This window comes from Pediculus humanus, genomic scaffold (assembly GCF_000006295.1).
Source record: "Pediculus humanus corporis 1103172107591 genomic scaffold, whole genome shotgun sequence".
NCBI lineage: Eukaryota > Metazoa > Arthropoda > Insecta > Psocodea > Pediculidae > Pediculus > Pediculus humanus.
The window spans coordinates 34,169-59,650 of record NW_002987205.1 but is presented as its reverse complement, the minus strand read 5'-3'; the positions used below and the strand labels follow the sequence as shown (position 1 = coordinate 59,650).

At 34.4% G+C, this 25,482-nt stretch overlaps 1 protein-coding gene across 1 annotated transcript in view; it reads right to left on the bottom strand.

Annotated features, from left to right (window-relative positions):
* Window positions 1-25,482, bottom strand: part of Phum_PHUM227910 (Nesprin-1, putative) — a gene marked incomplete at both ends in the record, with an annotated part of 55,262 nt that overhangs the window by 17,308 nt on the left and 12,472 nt on the right. Inside the window, 25 exons of the mRNA XM_002425877.1 lie at window positions 20-323; window positions 425-625; window positions 711-867; window positions 955-1,393; window positions 1,472-1,894; window positions 1,988-2,134; window positions 4,348-14,159; window positions 14,786-14,854; window positions 15,092-15,317; window positions 17,174-17,300; window positions 17,375-17,573; window positions 17,642-17,912; window positions 17,989-18,161; window positions 18,245-18,419; window positions 18,516-18,785; window positions 18,873-19,101; window positions 19,180-19,421; window positions 19,666-19,905; window positions 19,991-20,119; window positions 20,220-20,418; window positions 20,524-20,750; window positions 20,829-20,990; window positions 21,092-21,310; window positions 21,407-21,510; window positions 21,790-22,069. Of these exons, the coding sequence (XP_002425922.1) occupies window positions 20-323; window positions 425-625; window positions 711-867; window positions 955-1,393; window positions 1,472-1,894; window positions 1,988-2,134; window positions 4,348-14,159; window positions 14,786-14,854; window positions 15,092-15,317; window positions 17,174-17,300; window positions 17,375-17,573; window positions 17,642-17,912; window positions 17,989-18,161; window positions 18,245-18,419; window positions 18,516-18,785; window positions 18,873-19,101; window positions 19,180-19,421; window positions 19,666-19,905; window positions 19,991-20,119; window positions 20,220-20,418; window positions 20,524-20,750; window positions 20,829-20,990; window positions 21,092-21,310; window positions 21,407-21,510; window positions 21,790-22,069 (15,024 nt within the window). The remainder of the gene's footprint in view (window positions 1-19; window positions 324-424; window positions 626-710; window positions 868-954; window positions 1,394-1,471; window positions 1,895-1,987; window positions 2,135-4,347; window positions 14,160-14,785; window positions 14,855-15,091; window positions 15,318-17,173; window positions 17,301-17,374; window positions 17,574-17,641; window positions 17,913-17,988; window positions 18,162-18,244; window positions 18,420-18,515; window positions 18,786-18,872; window positions 19,102-19,179; window positions 19,422-19,665; window positions 19,906-19,990; window positions 20,120-20,219; window positions 20,419-20,523; window positions 20,751-20,828; window positions 20,991-21,091; window positions 21,311-21,406; window positions 21,511-21,789; window positions 22,070-25,482) is intronic.

Sequence of the window (25,482 nt, the reverse complement as noted above, 5' to 3'; positions counted from 1 at the left end):
AATGAAAATTTGATTTTACCTTAACTTTTTCCCTGACTATTCCCACGTCACTGACATCTTTTTTAGATATTAAATTCTTTCCGTTACCGATCATGTCTTCGTATTTGTTCTTTTGCTGATCTCTCTTGTCGCTCAATTGTTCGATTTTCGTAACGAATTCATCGTGTGTCAATTTATTCAATTCACGAGATTCCAATTGTTCAATCAAATCCGTAAACCATTGTTCGAAGTGTTCAACTTGAACGTTGAAATTACTCAAACATTGGAATATTTCATCCAAGAAATCTCCCCTTTGCAAAGTTTTCAATTGTATTTTTTCGTATCTACAATATATACAATAAAAATAATTAATAAATAATAATAATAATAATAATTATGGCAAGAGTAAAAAAAAAAAAAAAAATTTCTAATCCGTTGCATTTACCTCGTTAACATGTCGGATAATTTCGATTGTATTTTCGATGCTAATCTCGGATTAGAACTCGTGTTAATCAAATCCTGTGCGGAATAAGCGACGGATTCTAAACTTCCCCGATGATTTTCAATTTCCGCATGAATGAGACGTTGTTCTCGAATTTGATCTTCCAATCTGTCTTTATTAAGGCTGGCTGGTTTCATGTGAGCTCTGAAAATTTCCAGTGAAAAGAGTCAAAGGTTAGACGTCAACGTTAATATACGCGCGTTCGTACCAAAAAAAAAATAAAACTTACTTGAGTTGACTTTCGATTGTGTTCAACCATTGTAAAAGAGAGTCGAGAGCATCTTGAAGTCCCTGACTTTGAACGAGAGCAGCATCCAACGCTTGAAGTTTTTCACTGAGTGCTTCGGATAATTGAACGTATTTATTTTCCAATTCTTTTACTGGAACTGTAAGGCCAATGATAAGAAATTCAATCATCATGGAACTGACGTAGTGAATAGCGAGGGGGGGGGGAAAACATTATAATACGTCACCTTCTAAGGCTTCCATATCCGATGGAGTTTGTTGACCTTCCAGTGATCTTAACAAAATGGTAACGGCTTGTTTAACAGAATCAATGAGTCGTCCGTTCGACATGAATTCGGCGTTCAGCGACTTGGCACGGCTCAACTGTTCTTCGACGGCTTTGGGTTCGGCTCCCAATGGTTCCGAAACCAATTTAGTCGTTTTAGGTTCGACTTCTCTCATCCATGCTTTCGCTTTGTCCAAAGCATCCCGATATTCTCTCTGTCTTCCTCCCAAACCGGACAACCTATCCGAAAGCGTGTTTGAACGCGACAAAAGTTCTCTGTAGTGAGTCGTCGCTGCGGAGACTTCGTTGCGAACCATTGAATCTTGACTAGACACGGGTTCGATGTGTGGAAGACGTTGTGGCAAACTCGTTCGAAATTCGTTAAGGCAACTCAAATATTCCTGAAAGTTTAAAATAATATTAGGAAAAAAAAAAAAAAAATTTTTTTTAATAAAAATCAAATCTTGGCAGTTTCTCACCTTGGATTCGTCGACGAATTTTTGAGCGCTCATCGTGATAAATCGAAGATCGGCTTGATGTACGATAACATCGCTTACGAAATCTCGAATGGGTTCGATACTCGATGGTAACTTATTAAGATCCGATAATATTTTTTCCTTATCTTCGAGAGTTTTCCTTGCTTTGTCCATCCAAGTGCAGAAGACTGATAATTCCGTTTTGAATTTACTCAATTCGTCTCGGGCAAATATTAATTTTTTCAATAATTTATCCGTTCGATCTTGTACTTTATCGAAACGTTTTTTCAAATTTTGTCCGTTCTTTTCCAGATTTGAAATTTCTTCTGCTGATAAAACTTCACCGCCGGTTGCGACGATTTGACGGATTTGATCCAAGACGGTCGTGACGGGACGATTATGACCGTGAATATCATCTTTTATCGCCTGAATTTTCATAGAGGAAAAAATCAATTAAGAAAGTCGAGGGGGAAGGGATAAAAATGATTTTAAAATATCCATCCATGGGATTTTCCCTACCTTTATGGTATTGATTTGATTTCTTAATTGTTCGGAATCCTCTTTGACGACATCCTGTTGCGACACGGTTGTCTCAACGTCACCCAACCAGTTCAATAATTTCTGCAGAGCATCGTCGCATATTTTGTATTTTTCCTCCATGGCTTGCTGTAAACAATTTTCAAAACCAAAACTTAAAAATTACCCCAAAAAAAAAAAACAAACAAACAAATAAAACAAGCAGACAAACAAACAAACAGACAAACAGGCAATCAATCAATCAATCAATCAAAAACAATTCATTCGAACCCTGAAAAATAATAATAGTAATTAAATAATAAAAAATGATAATTTAAAAAAATTCACATCACTCACGCAAACAAAGGAGGAGGAGAAGGAGGAGGAATGATAATAATGATAAAAAGGATACAGAGAAATAACAAAAAAAAAAAGGTTAAAATTTCAACATTTAAAAAAAAAAAAAAATTAAAATTAAATTAAATAAATCGAGGTGCGTGTGAAAAATAAAAACCTGAAACAAACAAAAAACATCAAAAAAACATCAAAAACAGAAAAATAAAAAAATTAAAATGTGCTGTAAAATGTAAATTATTGTTGTTTTTAAACAAACAAAAAAAAAATTGTGCTGGAAAAGTTACAAATTGTTTTATTATTATTATTATTATTAATAATTTGAATCGTGTACATGCTAATAATGATGATAATTAAATGATTGATTTTTGTTTGTTTGTTTACTTTTCCTTCCAAAATCCTCCCCTGAATGTGTTGTTTGTTAATCAATGCAAATAATACGAACATACATTAAAAAAAAAAAAAAAAAACATTTAACACGTGACGTGTGATGACGTCATTTACGCGGTAAAAAGGTTCGTCCTTTTTTTTTCATTTCAAGATGGTGGAGACACCACAAAAAAAAAAAAAATGTAAAAAAAAATTAATCGCGTTTCCGATGTTAAAAATCCGTGAAGTAGTCGACGACTTAAACGATGAAGTATGCGTGTGCGTGGGTGTGTGTGTGAGAGTATGATATCCTCATATTCGCATTATTGTTGTTATTATTATTATTATTATTATTATTATTAATTAATGCAGATTTTTTTTGTTGAAATTGTTAATTATTATTATTATTATTATGTTAATCTTCTTGATGAAAGCAGCGGGTTTTTTTTTGTTATTTATGTATCGTCGAATTTTAAATCGTAGTTTTGTTATTGATTAAATCTTTTCTCTCTCTCTCTCTCTCTCTCTTTCTTCTTCTTTTTCTTCTGCTTCTTTTTATATGTCTTTCTCCTTTTATTTTTTTCCTCTCTTTGAACCACAACATCGGGTATTGTACCTCGTCGCGTTATTACGCGAGGATGAACAATATTAAAAAATTTATTCGAATCATATCATATCCCCGGCAGCAAGGAATATTTTCAATCAATCAATCAATCACCGAGAATGTTTTCATTCTCTTTTCATAATATCGTGCTAAGTGGGGAAAAGTTCCACCTCCTCCTCCTCCTCCTCCACGTCGTCGGAGGAAGAGGATAAAAAAACAAAAAAGCTCGTAAAAAAAAATAATTTAAAATGCCAGAAGAGCGAGAAAAAGAGCGAGAGAAGAGATAGAGAGAGAAAGAGAGAGAGAGAGAGAGAGAAAATAGAAAAAGAAAGAAAGAAAAGCAACGACAGACCGTTTCGTATGCATGTATGTATTTTCCATTTCCCGCGCGTTAATCCGCAAAAAAAAATTTTTTTTTTTAATTTTATTTTTTGTTTTTAGTGTGTTATTGTTATTATTATTATTATTATTACGTTTGTTTTTGTGTTTATGTATGTTTGTGGTAACATAATCATTCGTAAGAATCTGAAAATAAACAAAATGAAAGAAAAGCATGAGCTCATTTCAAATATTTTTTATACGCGCCAAAAATTAAATTCAATTTTCCTACTGCTACTCTCTATTTTCTACTGCCACTACTACTACTACTATCACTACTACTGCCGCCACTGTTTGTAAACAAAAAAAAAATCGAATCGAATTTTAACGGAAAGCGGAAATGTTTTTTTTTTTTTTTTTTTAATTCGTCACTTCCGGTGGTGGTGATCAATGTTATTATTATTATTATTTTAATTTCAGTGTTGTTTAAAAAAATTCTTTCTTTCACCCTAAAACGTTGTTATTATTATTATTATTATTATTTACGTTCATCATGCAAACATGCACTTTTTTTTCTTTTTATTTTCGTATTGAAACCGTCATCGAATATTATCATTATTATTTCAATACGAAAACAAGAAGGGGGGCGAGGCGGGGCGGGGAGAAAAGAAACAAGCAAATAATAAATAAAAATAAAAATAATTAAAACGTTACTCACCCTCGCTTTTGCTGCGAGTACGAATCCCTTTTGTTGAGCGATTAGAAAATCCAAATATTCGTCATTCGAAACGTCTTTTACTTGACCCGAATCCCCGTCTACGAGTTTATTGACGATCGCGGTCGATAAAGGAACGACGTTTCCATCGGATGAATCTTTGATCATAGTCGACGACGGATCGATCAAACCGGATGTTATGGCTTCGTTAAGAGTCAAACGTTTTTTTTCGTTCATTGCATTTCCGGTTGAAAAGGGATCGACGAATGTACCCGTGTTCGAATCGTACAAACCGTATTTGAGACTTTCGATTAGGGGTAGACCCACGCGAGGAGTCAAAACGAGTCCCGAATTTATCGCTTTCGCGAGGGTGTAAAGTTTTGACGTTTCGCTATCCACGACGTTTGCCTTATCGGAATCTATCAAACCTTTTTCGAAGGCTTCCGAAAGGTTTAATAATTTACATTTTGCAACGTCTTTGACGACGGCCGAATCCGAATCCACGATCCCACTTTGCACGGCATCTTTTAAACTCATTTGTTGCGACGTTTTGGGTTTTGTAAATTTACCGGTGACGACGCTCAAATGTTTCGAATCCAGAGCTTCATCAAACGTGAGAGGTTCCTTAAGGAAAACCTTTATTCCCGATTTCAAAACGATCGGCATATTTTGATTTTCGACCGTTGTTTTTTCGTAAATTCCTTTTTCACTTAAATCTACGTCTTCGTCAATGATGGCTTGCTTGAGAGATTTGTATTGATTGGTTTTGAAATCTTTAACAACCGCCTCATCCGGATTGATTATTTCACTTTCGATAAATTCTTCGAGAGTGTATTTCTCCCCGGGAATCATTTCTTTTGATGTTTTCGAAAATGAAGCGGGTGAACTTCCGGTCAAAGGATGCTTAACCGATAACAAAATGCCATCGGCTAAAGCTTTATCCAGAGGGAAAACGGCGTTGGTCTTATGATTAACGATTAATCCCCTATCGACGTCGACGATTCCATCGTCGATGGCCTTGTTTATGTTCTTCACCTGTTGTGTCACCGGATCTTTGACGAATATGAATTCCGATGATAATAAATTACAAGCCATTCCCTGAACCAAATCAACAGCACGACCAGTTTCCGGGTCGATAAAACGTCCGACATCCGATTTAAACAAACCGTATTTAATGGCTTCGTCGATGGCATAGGGCCTGTGAGAGGGTATTATTAAATTTTTCCTCGTTGCTTCTTTCAGCGACATGCAATCATCGCCGGAAATGTACAAACACTTTTCGTCATCAATTATTTTTAGAGGCTCGATAGCTTCGTCGAGTTTCACATACTCCCCATCGGCTGTGTTTTTTATGAAAGACCCTTTGGGGTTAATCAATTCTTCTTTGATGGCATCTTTTAAGTTTAACTTTCGGCCCGTCGATGGAACCACGAACAAGGTGGAACCGTCGTCATGTAGGCCCATTTTTATGGCCTCGTATAAATCAAAGTTACAAGTTTCTATATCGACCATCAGTCCCAGTTCCAAAGCTTTTGATAAAGGTACGCTGGAGTCAGAGTCCGGCTCTTTAAATGTTCCAGCTCTTCTATCAATTATACCCGCACGACAAGTTTCAGACAGAGGCATAAGACTTTCCGTTTTTTCATTCCAATAACATGGCAAAAGTGGATTGATTATGAACTGTCTCACCGCTTCGTGCAATGTTATTTTCCTTCCGGTGTTAGGATCGCTAAACTTTCCAGTTTCTTCATCGTACAAACCCTGATGAATGGCCCTTTGAACGGAAACGGCTGCTTTATTGTCTATCAACAACCCCAATTCGAGACCTTCGATCAACGAATAATTTTTTTTGTTCGTCAAATCTTTGACTGTCGCGGAATCTCCATCCACCAAACCGTTTCGGATGGCTTCCACCAAAGGCATCTTTTTCCAGACTCCCGTAGTTGTGTCTTTGACTTCGACCGAATTAGGATCGATGAGATTTATATCGATGGCTTCTTTAAGACTCACGCTTTTACCCGTGTTCGGATTTAAAAATTTCCCACTTTCCTTATTTAGTACGTTTTTAATGATGGATTCTGTCAAGGTCATCGGCAGCCTGATTTCCACGAACAGACCTCGATCGAATGCTTCTTGAAAGTCTAATTCTAAATTTTTCGAACCCAATTTGCAAATTATTCCTTTTTTCACATCGACGATGCCCTTTTTAACGGCTTCCTCGAAAGTAATCATATTTCCATCGGTATCTTTGACCAAAGTGTTCACGGTATCTATCGTGCCTTTCTCGATGGCCGAATCGATCGATAATTCTTCTTTCGTGTCCGGATCGACAAATTTTCCAGTTTTAGGATTATAAAGCCCTTTGAAAACAATTTCCGACAAGGAATATTTTGGTTTCGTTGGAATTATGATACCGTCATTAAGAGCGTCCAACAAATGAATTTTCTCACGTGTGACGGGATCTTGAACGATTCCCGATTTCGTATCTACGATCCCGGTTTTTATCGCTTCGGAAAGCGTAATAAAATCCCCTGAATTTCTATCCTTCACCACCGTGACTTCATCGACGTTGACTTTTCCCAATTCTATTGCTTTTTCCAAAGGTACGTCAACATTTCCACCAATCGTAAATTTCCCGGTTTTCGAGTCGTAATTTTCGCGAGTCAACAATTCCGAAAGGGGTAGGGGTTTTTCCATTGTTATCAAGTAACCTTTTTCCAAAGCCTCTTTCAGGTTCATCGGAGGAGAGGTTAAAATACCTTTTTCTCCATCCAACAATCCTCTTTCCATAGCCTCCCTAACGCTAACGACTGAATTTTTATCAACGTCCTTGATTTCCACGCCGCCATCATCGATAAATTTCAAATCGATGATGGCTTTTTTTAACGTGACTTCCGTTCCCGTATCGGGATATAAAAATGTACCATTTTCCGGAGAATAATAATTTTCTCGGATCCCGTCGATGAGTGAGAGTTTCAACGGTTTAGTACGTATCAAATTCTTTTCAAGTGCTTCTCTTAAACCGACGTTTGGTTTTCCTGAAAACATTTTTATTTTCCCAGTTTTTCCATCGACTAATTTTTCTTTCATTGCTTCCTCCAACGTAAGCCATTCGTTGGTTTCATCATTTTTACACTCGGATATGAAAGAATCGATCAAACCCCGCGAAACGGCTTCCCTCAAATTAAATTCTTTCCGAGTGATGTCATCAATTATTTTTCCCGTTTCGTCATCGTATAATTTTTTCATTATGACGGCTTTCAATGAAATCGGTTTCCTATAACCGATAATCAATAATCCAGTTTTGAAAGCTTCCGTTAAATCGATTCTTTCGTTCGTATTCAAATTAATAACGAATTCCTTTTCTAAATCGACTATTCCCAATTTCACAGCTTTCGAAAGAGGGATTATCTCTTGATTAGCGGGATTCATAATATTCACGTTATCCTCGTCGAGTAGACCCGATTTAACGGCCAGGAAAACGTTTATGATTTTACCCGTTCGTAAATCTTTTATTTTTCCAGTTTCGGGATCTAAAACGCCGAATTTTAAAAATGTTTCCGTCGGCAATTTTTCCATTATCAATCCCAATTTTAATCCTTCGAAAAAAGATATCGTTTCATCATTCTCGGGATTTTTAAGAGTTCCTTTAACGGGATCTATGAATCCGAGGTTCAAAGCATCCTTCAAAGTTACACACTTATTTAAATCTGATGGATTTTTAACCGTGACGTCATTCAAATTAAGAAAACTGTGAGCCCATTTGTTAAAGGGAACGAGGTCCCGAGTTTCCGGATCCACAAATTCGTTTTTATCCGGATCGTAAATCCCCATTTTGTGTAAATCCTTGGGAGACAATTTGGAACTCAAAACGACTTTTATTGTTTTTTTAACATCGGGTTCGATGATATCCATTTTACGCGGTAAAATTTCCTTTGAATCTTTCGAATCCTTAACGGGTTTTTTACCATTTAAATTTTCCTTTGATTTTTCCAATGGAATTTTCCAATCGGGACTTTTTTCTTTTTGATTTTTACCTTTTGAATCTTTCCCTTTATCCTGTTTGACACCCGACGGAGTTTTAACCGAATCCAACAATCCCGTTTTACAAGCTTTCCTTATGTTTATTTTTTTCCCTGATGAATTTTTAATCGTTCCCGATTTTAAATCTATCAAATTATTTTTAATGGCCGTTTCCGTTGGCATTTCCTGTCCGTCGATGACTATTAAAGCTGTCGGATCGATTATTTTATAAGCTATTGCTTCCTTCAAATCGATTGTTTCTCCTTCTTTCTGAGGATGTTTAAAACGTCCCGTTTTGTCATCGTATATGTATTCTAATGCTTCCAACAAGTTCAAGGGTGTCTTTTGTACTGTTTTTACTGGAGATTCGGGTTCGATCGTCTCGTCAACTCGAACGTCATCGGGAACGATTCCAGATTTATCCTTTTCTTTATTCAAGTTTTCCTCAACGGGACTCGATTTATTGACTTCTTCCTTTTTCGGATCCGATAAGTTTTGTATCGTTTCTTCCGTTTCCGAAATTTCGTACGCAATCCCATTTTTCGAAGCTTCTTTCAGGCTCATGATTTCTCCAGTTTTCACGTTTTTGATTTCGTTTGGATTTATCAAAATGTATCCAGGTTTCAATTCCATAGTTTTTCGTCGAATCGTTTGATAACTTTTTATTACTTCGACTATCGTTTCGCTGGGTTCGGGTTTGACAACCAACAATCCCGATGTGATGGCATCTTCGATGGGAATTTCCTTTCCGGTTTCCTTGTTCAAAAATGTTTTTTTCTCGGTGTTCACGAGATTTTCTTTCAGGGCATCCATCAGGGGTATGCTCTTGGGCATGACGGGATGAGGACTGTACGACATGATAAAATCTTTATCTATGGCGTCTTTAATGGAAATTTTGTCTTGCGTCACAGGATGAACAATGTATCCATCGGGTTGAATTAATCCCCTTTGAACGAGAACGGGAAGCGTCATTCCGATTTTTGGAATTCCCATTATTTCTTCTCTTTCGTCGTTGAGGAAAATATTTTTTTTACTCGCCGTCATCAAATCCATGTCACCGTCTTTCGTTTTAAGAACGGATTTATTTTCATCTACTTTTCCTTTCGATATGGCATCTTTTAATGTTATTTTTTTCCCCGTATCGTCCAAGAGATTACATAAGGGATTGACGATTTCGCAAACTATGGCTTCGCCCAAACTGAGATCGTCACCCGTTTCCGGATGTATGATGGTTCCCTCTTCGTTTATGAGACCCTGTTTTAAAACTTCCGGTATACTTAAACTTCGGGCAACGGGAATCAATAATTCTATTTCTTTCACTTCAGGATTGATGATATTTCTCTCTACTGCTTCTTTTATCGTTATAATATCCCCGATTTGAGGATCCCGTATCGATCCCCGATCTCCGTCGAGTTTTTGTTTTTTCAATGCTTCAAGCACTGTGTCATGAGGATCTTTATTTTCAAACATTTTCATCGTTTTCTCATCGATGATTCCATGTTCGAGTCCTTCTTTTGGTTTTATAATTTTTTTACGCATTTTTTGAAGCACGACGGGTTTCGCTCTTTGTTCCAGGCTCGGTGATAAAGAGTGAGCGCGACCAATGGCAACTCTATATTTGGGTTCCGTTGTTACTCTTTCCCTTGTTTTCTTTCCAAGTGATTCTTCAATGTCGTCATCATTTTCTTCAGTTTTTACATCGTCATCGGGTTTATTTACGGTAGATTTTTCCAAAGGAATGATTTCAGTTTTGTCTCTTACTCTTTCATCTGGTTTTTGATCCTTTGATTCAAAACGTTTATTTTCCTCAACCTCTAAACTCTTCGGCTCATCGCGACTTATCATCGATTCCTTTCGCAAGGTTTCCTCTTCTTCTTCTTCTTCTTCAACCGATGAATCCTTTCCGGTTTTCGGTTCGCTAATAAATGTGGCACGTATTGATTTTATAATTTTTGTCGGACTCATAGCAGTTGCACCTAGCAAAACTATTACACCCGTTTTAACGGTTTCTCGCAACGGAATTAATTTTCCGTGAACATCCTTGTAAGTTCCGGTAGTTTTATCTATTATACCTCTGTCTACGGCTTCTTTAAAACTTATGGCGTCTTTGAACCTCGGATCTTTTACCTTTATCAAATCCGTATCGATTTGATCGTTGAGCAATCCCGTCTCGCTAATAACATTTTCAATTTCTTCATCCGACAAAACAACTTCATTCATTTTCTTTTTTAAATTTTCATTTTCATTCGCGTCCGAAAAAGACTGATAACTTTCAAGAGACGGATAATCAAAATATTTCGTTATGGTAAATTTTTTACGAGTGTTTTTTTCAATTTCGTAATCTCGTTCCTTCGGGATAATCAACTCACGTTCGATGGCTTCTTTCATCGTGATCACCGCCGCCCCCGCTTTTTCCTCTTTTCCTTCGCGATCGAAATAATAATGACCCGTCGAATCAATTATTTGCTTTTCTAATGCTCGGTCGACTGGAATCAACGTCGAATTGACATTGTTTACGACTAGTACGGATTCTGGATTGATTATCCCGAGTTTGATGCACTCTTCGAATGACACCAACCTGTCCGTTTTTGGAATGATGAACAATCCAGATTCGGAATCGAAAATTTTTTCATTTATGACTTCCGACAAATACCAACCTTCTTCGGGAAGTTCCAATATTTCGTTTTGTATGGCCGTCATAAATTTTTCGTCGGGAACTAATTGACTAGGAATACGACCTCCATCATCAACAACATTTGGACTAATTTTTTCGTCACGGGAGAGGTCAAATTTTATCACTTCCGGTTTCATAATTTCTTTTTCATGAGCAATGAAATAATTTGACGCGTCTTTATCATCCTTTATGACTTGCATTGGTTTATCTTTAAATTCTTTGGGCACATCGTCCGATTTTGATGGAAGTTCTTTCACGTTTGTTGATTCTTCGAAAGAATCAATTTTTAAATTAACGCTCTTAACGGTTTTCGATGGACTTTCATTCGTAGGTTTTGTCGGCGTGATTACCGGCACTTTTACTTCCGGTTCGGTTTTGTCTGTGACATCATTTTTACCAGTAATAAAAGCTTTTATTGTTTTCTCAGGGCTTTTATCGTCTTTGCTTCTTCCGGGTTCTTTTATCTGATCTGAATTATCAATGACGATTTTATTTGTTGTTGTAACGTCCTTGCGTTCAGGCACCTTTTTTTCAGGAATTCCTTGAAGTGATTCCATATCGGTTGTATCACGAGTTTCATTCTTCGGATCGTCCTTTTTAAACGTGTCTAAAATTTCCGGTTTCTTCGACTTAGATTTTTCGCTTTTAGGCACAGATTTCACGGGTGGACTTTTACTTTTTTTACGTGCGGGCCTTTCCGGACTGACATCTTCCTTAATCGGGGAAACTGATTCCTTTATCGTTAATGAGCTTATGCTCTGAAACTGGGACTGGGGATCAAGTTTTAACGCGGAACGGGAGGGAGTACCCTCGGTAATTACAACAGTTGAAACGGAATGAAAATTTTCTTTTTTTTCGGGAGTTTCCAGACTTTGATCTTCGTGTTTTCCCGTCGGCACGGTTATTTGTTCCGGATGGATTTTCATGACAACTTCGTCAGTTTCGGGTTTTTTGATTGAATTTTTGGTTCTCACTGGTCTTTCAGGAGGTTCGAGCATTTCAACGTTTACGGTTTCCAATTTGAGCACATCGGGTTGAGATTTGGATTTGATTTTTCTCTCACTTGAACTGTAATGGGTTTCAATGATTTTTTCCGTTATCGTTTCCGTTTTCTGTATGGTTTCCGAAGAGATTGTTTCTATTAATTTTTTAACACGTTTCTTTTCGGGACCTTTCGTTATGTGAATACTCGAATGAACGGTTACGTCACCAGGTTGATCATCGACATACTCTTTTCGCAAGTTGATCTTTTCGGAAACGATGAAATCCGTAGAATCGGGAGAGCTTTTCAATCTCTTCGACGGATGATGAACTTCCACGGGAAAACGTTTCAATTCTTCGTGAGCATATTTTTTTGGCGTCACTTGGAATTCCATTTTTGCTGGAGACACGTTAGAACCTCTGTCTGAACTTTCGAAATTGACAGAACCCACGTGTTGAAGTTTTCCTGCGGATGTTATTATCGTCTTGGTTATCGTTTGCGTCGTCAAAGACACGACCAATAAACTGTTGAATAAAGCAGCTCCTTCTTCTGTTATGATCCCCTTTGCGATGGCGTTGTTTGTAGGAATTAATTTTTGCGTTTTCGGATTGGCAATCATTCCTCTCTTCGGATCTATGTATCCTTTCAAAACAGCTTCGATAACTGTTAATTCCTTCCCATTTTCATCTTTTATTCCAATGTTTTTGTTCAACATTTCTAAAACTTCTGCTCTTATAATTCCTTTCGCTCGTCCTTCTTCGAGCGTGACAAAATTATTATCGTGTTTGAAATAAATTTCATCACCTCGAAGAGTGATAATCTTACGATCGAGTGCGGTGTTCAAACCGACAAATTCATTATTATTCTCGAATGCGTCAATGTCGAAAATGCTTCTGATTGTCACGGAAGTGATCAAACCTTTTCTAACTGCTTCCGGAATGGTCATTATTTCTCCCGTTGAATTATCAACGTATTTTCCATCGACTAGAATTATACCCGAACCTATTGCTTCGCCCAACGTTATTAACTCGTCGTTTTTCACATCCGTTACGCATTTGATTCGATTTTCATCCAAGACTCCACGTCCGATGGATTCGAGCAAATTAATTTTATCGTTATGAGTCGGACTCAAAAGGTGATCACCTTCCAAATACACGCCGGTTTCGACGGCTTCTTTCAAGGTCATCGGCTTTATGATCAACCTCCGACGATGAGCCTCGTGAAAAGGCAACAATTCCGCGGATGCCACGTGATAATAATTACCGTTTTTCGGATTAATAATTTTATTATTAATTGCTTCTTTAACGGTTATTTTATTGTCTTTTCCCGAGTCGACGATTTCACGAAAATTCGGATTAATCAAACCCTTTTTAATACCCTCGTCCAAATCCAATTTGCCGCCATTTTGACGATCGTAAATCAAACCTTTTCCATCGATTAATCCGTGTTCGAGAGCATCCATCAAACTCAAACCTTTTTCTTTGCCGCGAGAAAATTGACTAGATAAAATTCCACTTTTAAAAGCATCCAAAACGGGGATTTTTTCCCCATTTTCCAACGTCATCAATCCCGTTTTGGGATTTAATTTATTTTTTTCTATAGCGTTTTGAATGGTCATATCATTGGGAGAATTGTTACCAAATTTCGAAAAATAAAATTTTTGATACAAAATCGGATCTTTTTTATCGATTTCAACCGGCGTTCCTCTTACCTTCATTAAATATTCCAGACTGCTACCGGATTCCGCATCGGATATGTTCTGCTGTATAGCTTCCAAAAGTGAAATCTCTCTGTCGTTTTCGAACACGCCGCACGGACCTAAAAGTTTTTCCGCGAGTTTTCCGTCAATCAACCCGTACTTGACAGCGGATTCTATTGAAATCGGTGTTATTTTATTATTTACAATCGCGTTAAACATTCCCGTTCGAACGTCTAAAATTCGAAGGGAAATGGCTTCTCCCACGGTTAGCAATTCATTCGTTTCCGGATGAACGATTCCCAATATGTCGATCACCGAATCCCTTTCGATACCTTCTCCGACCGTTTTTATTCTTTTAAACGATTTATTTTCCGTTAAATCCATTTTGGATTTAAAAAATTGTTCGGCCGACGGCGAATCGACATACGTTACCGATTCTAAAACGTTTTTTTTAATTTTATTTTTTTTATCAGGGGAATCCCCATTCAGCTGAACGTTATTTGAAACTACGGGATGTAAGGTACGATGTTGCTGCTGCTGTTGCACGGACGGGACTCTATTGAAAAAAATAGGGAAATTTTCGATAAGTACCTTTTTCAACTTCATTTTAAACAACCATTTTTTTTTTTTTTAAAAAACTTACCTTTCGATTAAATATGGCGATGTTGCCGTTTCCGATATGCTAAATTCAGTTCTAAACGTTTTTAACGGTTTTGGTTCCGTTTCGTATAGGAAAACCTGTCGAAATTAATTTAATTTAAGTTTTTTAAAACGTTTGGTTAGTTTATTTAAAAAAAACTAAAACTAAAACTAAAAAACTAAAATAAAAAAAATTTAATTTACCTCCTCCTCGTGTGTGTGTGTGTGTCCGACAAAAAATTACACACATAATATATATTTTTAATAATTTTAACCCCCCAAAAAAAATATGACGTCATACACAACTAATAAAAAAAATAAACCAGGAAAATAAAAAAAAAGAAAAGAAAAGAAAAAATTCACGGTGGTATTGAACGCCACCAAGATGGCAACAAAACAAAAAAAAAAAAAAAAAACTAAAAACTTGTACAAATCCTTTTGAGGGAAAGAACATTTTGACACCCACACGCTGGACATTTTACAAAAAAAAAAACTGGACACATTTTGGAAAATTTTATGAATTTTCCAATTACGGAAAGTTGAAATTTTTCATTTTTTTAAAAAGTAACACCCATAATATCTCAAAAAAAAATCCTACACTTTTTCAAAACATAAATCATTCTTTTAATAATAATGATAATAATAATTATTATTATCATTCCAAAAAAAAAAAAAAAAACGTGAAAGAAAAATACTTAATAATAATAATAATAATAAATTTAAAAAAAACTTACAACGATTCGTTTATCTTGTGGATTTCTCGCCGAATAATCTTTTAACAATCCGCGAATGTCGGACGATAACTGGAGGAATTTTTTGTTCAAATCATCCAGACGACTCGCTACGATATCACCACCGCTGGAATCCGTTTTAGACAATTTGACGGTCGCGTCCAAAGATGGATGAACGTCCGCCAACAACCAATCCACGTATTTGTCGACCCCGTGATCATATATCTAAATATGTTAGTGTTATAGCTGTTATTCAAGTAATTGGGTTACTCGCATTAGTTTTTTTTTTTTTTTTCTTTCATTTTTCATTATTTATATATATATATAGATAAATAAGTTTATATTTACTTATATTACAATTTATTTATTTATTTATTTAAATATTAATATTATGAAATGGTTTTAGTTTTTTTTTTCTTTTCCTTCTTTTCTTTATTATTAAATCGTTACCGTTTCGTTGTCTCTTAAAATTTTATCAAGTAAAAAAAATAAGAAAGAGAGAGAGAGAGAGAGAGAGAGAGATAGAAAAATTTTTTTTTTTATACCATAAGAGTTAATAATAAAAAATTTAAGAGACAAGAAAGATGGTAACGTAATCAAAAAAAAAAAAAAAATGTGCGTAATGTGATGATAGTGCAAAACCCACGTGTTGTGAAGCGCACCATTTTTTTTCTTTTTCTTTTCCTCTTTTCTTTTTTATTGTAAAAAAAAAAAAAACCCTAAAACCTTTTTTCATTTAAGACAATAGATACGAAAAAGAAACGAAAATAAAAACAACTACTAAATAAATAATAAACACAAAATTTCTTTCTTCTTCTTCTTCTTTAAACCAACCACATATATACACAAAAAATTAATTAGCCATGCTTTGTATAAAATAAAATAAAAATTTTTTTTTTTGCTTTAAAAAAAAAAAAAGTGAAAAATATGAAGCAGCTTCTAGAAAACGTTTCTGTTCTTTAAACATTCTATGAAGCACATTGAGAAAAGTTTTTTAATTGAGCAGTAATTCATTTAATTCTATACAAGAACAACAACAAAAACAAAAACAACAGAAAAAAAAAAAAGAAAAAAAAAAAAAAGATGTGCATTCCAAATTAATTTTTAGTTTAACTAAAAGAAATTAGCTTGCGATAGATGATGTCATCAATCGAAATGATAATGATAATAAGTGGTTAAAAAAAAAAAAAAAAAAAATGGCGGTTACAAAAAAGTTATCATACAAACAAACTGTAAATGATAACAACAACAAAAATATAAAATTTTTTTAATTCGTTCACTACGAACGTGATTGGCGAAGGTGCTCTGCTTTATATACCGATAAATATTATTATTATTATTATTATTAAAATAATATTTATGTGCACGTGTAATTATTATTATTATTATTATAAAAAAAATTTTTGCAAATTGTGCATATTTAGTAGTCTGCAAATAAAAAAACATGCAAAAAAAATAAAAAAATAAAAAAGCTGTTGAATTTTTTTTACATAATTCAAAAAAAAAAAAAAAAAATCCTGCGGAACAAAACAACTATTAAAAAAATAAAAAAAATCACGTGATCAAAATAAATAAATAAAATCACGTGATCAAAAAATAAATAAATAAAAGCAATGAGGCTGAGTACGTAAAAAACAAGGTGAAGTAGGAAAATGCAAGCACACGAAACACTCACACACAAAAAAAATAAAAAAAAAAAAATTCTAACGACTAAATTTTCCCTCCCTCCCCTCACTCTCCTCACCTCCTTACCCCCACTCACCCACTACACCCCAAAAATTCGATTTTGATTGCATTGGCGTGTGTGTGTGTGTGAAAGGGAGAGAGAGAGAGAGATAGAGAGAGAAAAAGAGAGAGAAAAAAAAAGAAAAGAAAAATCATTATATATTACTTTAGCTTCTCGAATGTATCTTCCTCCGACCATGTTCACTTGTTCTATGTGTTGAGTCCTTTCGATGACGTTCGTGTACAAATTCTAAAAAATAAAAAAAAAAATTATAATTTTCACACGGCAGTCGAAGAGGGGGGGGGCGCCATTTTTTTTTTTTTATAAAATAAAAACCTGGGGAAAATATTTTTACCTTTGTCGTCTCGAGGTCTTGCGGAGCGTTTAATTTTTGATAAGAATCTTCAACGAAATTCACTTCGGTATCGTAAGCATTCGTGAATTTTTGTAACATTCCGTAAGCCGTTTCGCAACTTCTCAATCTATAAATTATTATTATTATTATTATTTATTTTCCTTTCTTAAGGCAAAACAAACCTTTTCTTTGGTATTTTACCTGTCGCTCAATTGATTGACAAGAGTCGACCATCTGTTATTTAATCTCGTTATGTCGGAATCCAAACGGTTAAGATCATCGTAGGGCCCTCGATGTTTTCTAGATTCTTCTACGATTCTTCTCGCGTTGTGTGCATCGTCACTCAATTGATTCATTACGTGTTGTTGTGCCGTGGCTTTAGATTGTAAAACTAATAATTCTTCGTGAACCTAGAAAAAAAACAAAATGAATGTTTTTTGCTTCGAGTAGAAATGGAAAAAAAAAGACGGCAAATTACTTTTTGCAAAGGTTTTATTTCGCTTGGCATGTGAGTAAAACTCGCCAATTTGTGTTCAACTTCTGAAACTTTTGTGGTAACATCTTCCAAACTGGACAAAAGGATTTCGATGCATTTGAGCCTTTCGACGTATAATCGACTGCTGTGCCACAAAGCATCCCATTGAGTCAATAATTTTTTCAATTTCGATTCTTGTTGCGGCGTCTTTTTCGGAATTTCTCTGAATGTTTTTTGAACTTCGTCGACGCGAGTCTTCAAAGTCTGAAAGGTAACGAAAAAGAAAAATTTTCCAGGCACGATTTAATTAAAATAAATAAAATTAAGAGGAAAAAGGTACCAATAAACGTTGTTCGAAATCTTTGTGCTGTATAACCATATGTTCCAAACTGTCAAGATCTCTCGGTACAGGAGCGGATATTCTCGAATTTAGAGCATTTTCGGCTTCGTCTAAAGATATTTGAAGGGTCGATATTTGAGTTTCGAAAATCCTTCCCATGTTTTTGCTTTCTTCTACAAAATGAACAAAAGAACACAACGTAATATCATTCGGAGTGATGATAATAATAATTAAAAGGTATTACACCCCCCCCTACCATCTTGTCGGGCTCGTTTTTCAAATTCATCGAATAATCTGTTCACTTCATCCATTTCACGTCTTAATCTTCGCAATTGAGGATCAGTCGGATCTCCCTCGGATATGAGCTTCTCGGCATCATCGTTCAATGCTCTCCTAATTGCGTTTCTCTGTTCTTGTCCCATCGCGACAAACTGAAAGATTATTTTTAAAAAAAAAATTATTCTTCGGTTGGCAGAAAATTAAAACAAGAGATACCAACAGAAAAAAAAAAAAAAAAAAATCATTACTTGAGCCAAATCCCACGTTTTGACAACTTTTATAGTTGCAAATATCATATTCTGTCTCATTCTCAATTGTTTTTTCTGCCACAAAGCAACGCTTCTGTCAAATTGACGTCTCAATCTTTCGATTGCTTCGATGGCGTCTTTATCGGGGGGTGGTATGGCTAATATGACTCCAGGAACGACTCCTTCGACGTTTGCCATGTTTTTAACACGCCATTTAACGCGACCGGAATTATCGTGAAGAACGCAAGTTTCGTTTTTGTCGATATTTATCTGAGAATAAAAAAATTTCGTAATTTTATCAAAGAGTAAATTTTTTTTAGGTCAGGTTAAAAAAAAAAAAAAGATTTTTCAACTCACGTTTCCTTGTTTATAATCACAGATGGCTCGAACTTTCAATGGTTTGGTAACTGGTTGCCTTCTTTGTTTCAATGGTACGACATCTTTACTCGTTTCCGCGAGTTGACTAACAACATCACCGTAATGATTTAATTCCTCTCTCAAATCTTGCATTCCCTTCAACAACCTTTCACCATCATCTAAACTAAAGTCTGACTGGCTATAAATCGTATTGAGCATTTCGTCTCTCCTATAATGAAATAAAAAAATAAGTTATTTATTTATTTATTTTTTTTTTTTTCCTTGATAGAAAAACGATGATGCGTACTTTGAAATCCAATCTTCTGCTTCCTTCACGTCTTTATAAAATTGCTGATAAACTTGAGCTTGCTTAAGATGAGTTTCGAGACACAAAGCCAATTGAAGAACCCAAGACCATTGATTTTGAAGTGCTGTCATGTACGTTTCGATGCATTTGGAAGCAGGATGTCTTTGCAAGATGAGTGCTTCTCCTCTGTCCACAACGGCGCTGAATTGAATTTCTCGTCTTTCTAATTCAGACATCAACGACTACAAAAAAAAAGATGACTTGAAATTTTTTTTTTTTTTTTTTTTTTTTTGAAAAAACGTGTCAGCATACAACAAAATTAAAAAAATTTTCATGAAAACCAATTATTAATTGCCTTACCGTGCCTCCAGAACCAAAAGCACACTAAGAAAAATTAAAAAAATTATAAAGTCTATAAAAACTTTTGACATTTTTTTTCGGGGAGAAGGAAAAAAAAAAAAATAAATAAATAAATAAATATAATACCTCGTAATAATGATGAACAGAAGACAAATCTAAATTTTTATCGCTCCAATCTCTCGTTATTTCCGTTTCCTCTTTTTCGTTAAGCCAAACGAGTTCGTTTGTGGCACTTTGAAGAAAATCTTGAAGCGTTTCAAGATCCGTCATGCGTTTATTTATCAAAACCAACAATTCGGCGTAGATTTTTTGTAAATTATTCAAATGTTGAATGTACAATTGATGTTCTTCTCCGTGGAAATTATTCTGCGTAATAAAAATTTTAATATCATCAAGACAATTCAATTCCGACCGATTTAACTTACGTACAAAAAAATGGGGGGAAAATTACTTTTGAGTTGGCACACTGCTGAATTTTTTGCTGGTATTGTTCAATGTGTTTTTGCTCTCGTTGCACAGCATCTAATTCGGCTTGACAACTCGGCAAATCAGATCCGTATTCGCGTTCGTTAATCGAAGCCTAAAAACGGAAAAAAAAAAAAAAAAAAAAAGATTTTTTTAAACCAAATAATTCTCCTCTCCCCTTCCTCCTCCCCCCAAAAAAATGATAATGACGTTACCAATTTATTTTTAACCCAATCGATGCAATCCTGAAGTTGTCGAAAATGTGGGTTACTGTCGACCAATCTGGTTTCAAGGACGGTTCTCGTTTGACGTATCACGGTTCGTTCTTCGAATGATGAATTCGTTATTTGATTTATGATACGAGAATGCAAGAGATTTTGAAGTGATTCCCATCTTTGACGTAATCTTTCAACGCTACGTAAAATAATTCGATATAAATACAACATTTCCACTCTCTCTCTCTCTCTCTCTCTCTCTCTCTCTCTCTCTCTACTTGAAATAAGCAAGTTAATAATTTACCGTTTGTAAAGCTCTGGAGCTTGAGGATATCTTGCTTCTCTAAGGTACTGCACATCCGATAGTATGTATTGAATGTTTTCTTCGACCATTCGTATATTCATTTGCAATTGTTCGACGATATTTTTAGCATCGACGGGATGTAATCGATCCAATCGAGTCGACTCTACTTCGATTTGTTGTTCCAATTCTTCTAATCTCGTATCAACTTGTTTCATTTCACGGTGAACCTGAGAAAATTTTTTAAATGATACCGTTAAATGCATAATTCACCATATGAGGACACGTGTAATTAACGTGTTTCGTACCTTGTCGGCCAATCTTTGAAGTTTTTCCAATCTCTTGAGTTCTTCTTGTATGGCCAAATCTTTGTCCTGATGAGCTTTCAAAAGTCGAGTCCAATTTTTCTCGATATTATCAATATGAAGTTCGGGTTCTAAGTCGAAATCGTTGTAAGAATCATGATGCTTCTAAAGATTTAAATAAGAAAAAATAACCGTTTTTTTTGTCGAATGATTCCGGTAAATAAATAAACGGCGACATTTCATAAATTTAAAAAAAACAAACATACGGTAAGATCTCTAAAAGCGCTGTGTAATCTTTGCTTTTCCCTTTGCTTAGCTGGTATCTCTTCATTTCTAAATCTGTTAGATTCGGCAACCATTCTTTTGATTTCGGGTAAAGAATTGGGAAAAGAACGATCTTGCATCAATGATAATTTTTCTCGAATCCATAAATGCATTTGAATGGCCATCTCGCGGTAACCGCCAGTTGTTCGAGATTGAGATTCCTTTAAAAACCAAATAATGATGATAAAAAAAAAATTAACCCCGTTGAAATACAAAAAAAAAAGAAAAAATTTTTTCTCCTCCCCCCCCTTCCTTACATTTTCTTGCATCGGATGATGGACGGGTGGTTCTGGGAAAACATCGTAAAGTGATGAAATATACGTAATCAAAGATTTTTCATCTGGTTCGTTCGTATCAACATCTGAAACAGAAAAAATTTTCGAGTTGTAATATTGAAAACAAGCATAATGGCTACCACCACCTTCCTCACCTCATCGTCGTAGCAAGGAAAAATATTTTAATATTATGTAAAAAAAAAAAAAAAAAATTTAATCTTAACCTATAACCCATCAAGGTAGTTAAAAAACAGAGTCGTGACTTATGACGTAATCAACTGGAAAAATTTTTTTTTACTCGTCGACTCATGTTTACTCTCCCCCCACCCTCCCCGTAGGAAAATATTTTTGAATTTTTTTCTTACCTTCGACATCGAGGAGTCTAGTGACTCCATATTCTCTTTCGGCTACGTGGAAGGCATTTTCTAAACGATCTCGAATCTGTCGTGATCTAATCGTTCGCCAATCTATAAGGTCAGGTCTATTTCTATGAATGATGGCATTGAAGGCAAGACCGTCTCTCCAGGAGGAAGTGAAATCGTTGATTCTCACTCCCGGATATTTCGTAGTCGATTTCTTGGCCCATCTTAACAATGCGTCTTTCGCCGTCACATTAGGTTCTTGTCCGATTATAATGTCGGAAATCTAAAAGAAAAATCAAAAGATGGTCGATTATTAATTAACACGTCATAGAATAAATAAATTTAAATTCCGCCTTTCGATTGGATGCAAATTTTTACACACTTGAAATTCATTCCAATCAAATGAGAAAGGATATTACATAAGAATCATGTTCTAATAAAAATTAGACAGATTAAAAACTAAGAGGGAGAGGGGGAGGGGGGGAAATATAAAAAAACCGCGCGCCCACTTGAAAGCACTCACAAATTTTTATCTGTCTACTCCCACGGTAAAAAAAAAAAAAAATTTTTTTTATCGGAATCAAATTGCCTATATTTGTATTTAAAATCATTAAAATTTCGTTACGAGTTTTTTTTTTTTTTTCCATTCAAAAAATAAATAAGCCGGTTATAAAAGTTAACAAGTTTTTTTTTTTTTTTTTTTCCTACCACGAAAGACAAATTAACACGACAGATTAAAAAAAAAAAAAGAATAATTAAAGTGAAGAATAAATATTATTACGTGTGGTATGGTAAAAGATCCAAAAAAGGCATTGAACACACCTAAGATTAAAAACAACAGACGACAGATAGGGAAGGGATTGGGGGGGAAGGGGGGAACAACAACGAAGGTCGATTACCGATCGATATTTGTGTCGAATGAAACGACCCAGAAAAACAAAAAAAAAATAGAAAATCATCCCAAAACCTCGATAAACAAAAACAAAAGTAAAAAAAAAAAAAAAAAAAAAAAAATGTGGGCACCATTAGATATGAAAACATTTCATTTTAATTTAAGAGATTCGACGTGTAATTAGAAAAAAAATAAAAAATAAAAGAATCGTGGCAAATAATTATAAATTCCAACAATCGGTTAAACAACTATAATCACGAATTTAAAAAGAAAAAAAGGAAAATTTTACAAAAAATAAAATTCAAGGCTTTCAATCGGCATAAAAAGAAAAAAAAAAAAAAAAGAAAAAACTTCTGCTATAAATTTCAAATAAAACTAGTTTTCTCTCTGCAAGTTACCTTTTCATTGCATTTATTATCATTATTATTATTATTTGCGTCATCGTCACGACTTTTTGCAACAAAAAAAAAAAATTATTAATAATTAACGTTAAAACATATTCGAAAATTCCAACAAAACGAAAAAAACAATTTCCAAGTTATCGATTAATCGAACGATCGATCGATCTATCGATATCAACATAAAAATATTTATTATTCAGGTACGTCAAACGTCATCACGTCAAACAACGTCATCAACAAACAACTCCCTGAAATACGTATTAAATTCAAGCATAAAAAAATAAAACTTTTATCATTTTTAGGTACGGTAGAGAGAGAGAGAGAGAGAGAGAGAGAGAAAATTTTACGCCATCGCTTGTATTATTATTATTATTTACGCAATTTTCCGGAGGTGATCCAGGATGGCAAAGCAATAAATTAAACACACTAAATTATCACTAATAATAATAATAATTTTTTTTATTTTTATTACTCGCCATTTGACTTTTTCTTCTTTTCTTGTTCCTAAATAAGTAAAATATAATTATGAAAACAGCCGATGATATCGATGCCGCCATTCCGTAGTTTTTCCAATTTTCATTTTCACGTAACGACACGCAACCTTCTCTCACGAAATTCAAAAATCCCCTCCAACAATTATTGCAAAACAATAACCATTTCATTTTATTCGCGAAAAAAAAAGAAAAATTCTTTTCTTTATTTTTTAATTATTAACACCTAACTGACAAATTATCGAATTACTATTATTATTATTCATTCTTCCTTTTTTTTCTTCCTTTTTCTCTCTCTCTATTTACTATCGACACTGCTGCCAACCATAATCTGACAACACATTGATTATTCAACAACTAATACAACTATACTGAACTTCCTTTAAATAATTTTTCTCTCTCTCTCTCTCTCTCTCCCCCCGTTTGTGCGTGCGTGAGTGCGTGTTTTTTCTGTCGTTGTTGTTGTTGTTGTTTTTATTTTTAAACAAAACAAACCGTTTTGCTCTTGACAATTTAGATAAAATTTATCTTTATGTTAAAACAAATATTTATTCTAGTGAAAGCATCGCCATCAGTTATTGTTATTGTTAAAAAAATTTTTTTTTTTTTTTCAAATTCATTTTAAATTTTTTTTTTTTTTGTGATGATGATGATGCAATAAGTTAAACATTATATCGAAACATTTATCGGAAATGAATGTGTTCCAATAATAATAATAATATATATGACGAAACAAATAATAATAATAAAAAAAACCTAAATGTTTTATTTTTTATTGTTTTTTTAACGTTTTTTTGTGTGTGTGTGTGAGAAAGAGATAGATAGATAGATATATAGGGAGGGAGGAATAGAGAGAGAGAGGGGAGGGGAAGGAGAAGGAAGGAGGAAGAAAAAAGAAAAGGTTAAAGAGGAAACTCTTAAAGAAAGAAATAATTAACGTTTATTTAACGAGGGGCAAAATATAGAAATTTAAAAAGAAAAGCACCACGCACGTACGGACGCACAAACGCACGCATAAAGGTCTATGAACTGACATTAACAATGCGTATAAAATCACGATGCAAAAAAAAAAAGAATTTATAGAGAGTATTTTTTTTTTGTTCATATTAATATTCAACTAAATAAATTCATTCGAACACGAAAAAAAAAAAAAACCGTTATAAAAATAAAAAAAAAATTCAACCCAAATTTAGGTTCATCCATAAAAAATTGTTCGTGAATTGAACCTTAACACATATTTTAGTCGTCCCTTTATTTCCCCCCCCTCCCTGCCTCCCCCCTTATCAACGAGATAAGCCATTCTTATCGATTATAATAATTACAAATCGTTTATTGATAACAAAATAGTGTTAATAATAATAATAATAATCACGATTCTAAATAGTTTATCAAAATTTTGTGAAAAAATACGCTGACTGATAAACTGATAACACTCTCTGACCGAAATTGAATGAAATAATAATAATAATAATAATAATAATAGTTTTTCCGCCAATTTTTCGTGCCATTAAAACACGTTTATTTTTATCTATATTTAAAAAAACTTGTTTTCTCTTTCTCTCTCTCTCTCTCTCCCTCTCCGTCTACTTATTTAAATTTAAATTTCAAAATGGTATAAAAAAATTTGAAATGTTTTAATAATAAAACTGCCAAAATATTTGCCATGTTTAAAAAAAAAAAAACAGGGCTGACAACATGAATTCGTTTAACACGTTTTCGTCCTTGGTTCGTGTTTTCATCGCCCCCGACTTATTAAACATTTTCTCTCTCTCTCTCTCTCGTTTTATTTTAAACTTTTTAGAAATGACTTCATTTACAACCAACAACAACAACAACCAGTCAACAGTCCAACAAACAACCAGGTTATGACAAATCAACAAATAAAGAAACAAAACCATTTTTTTGCAACAGT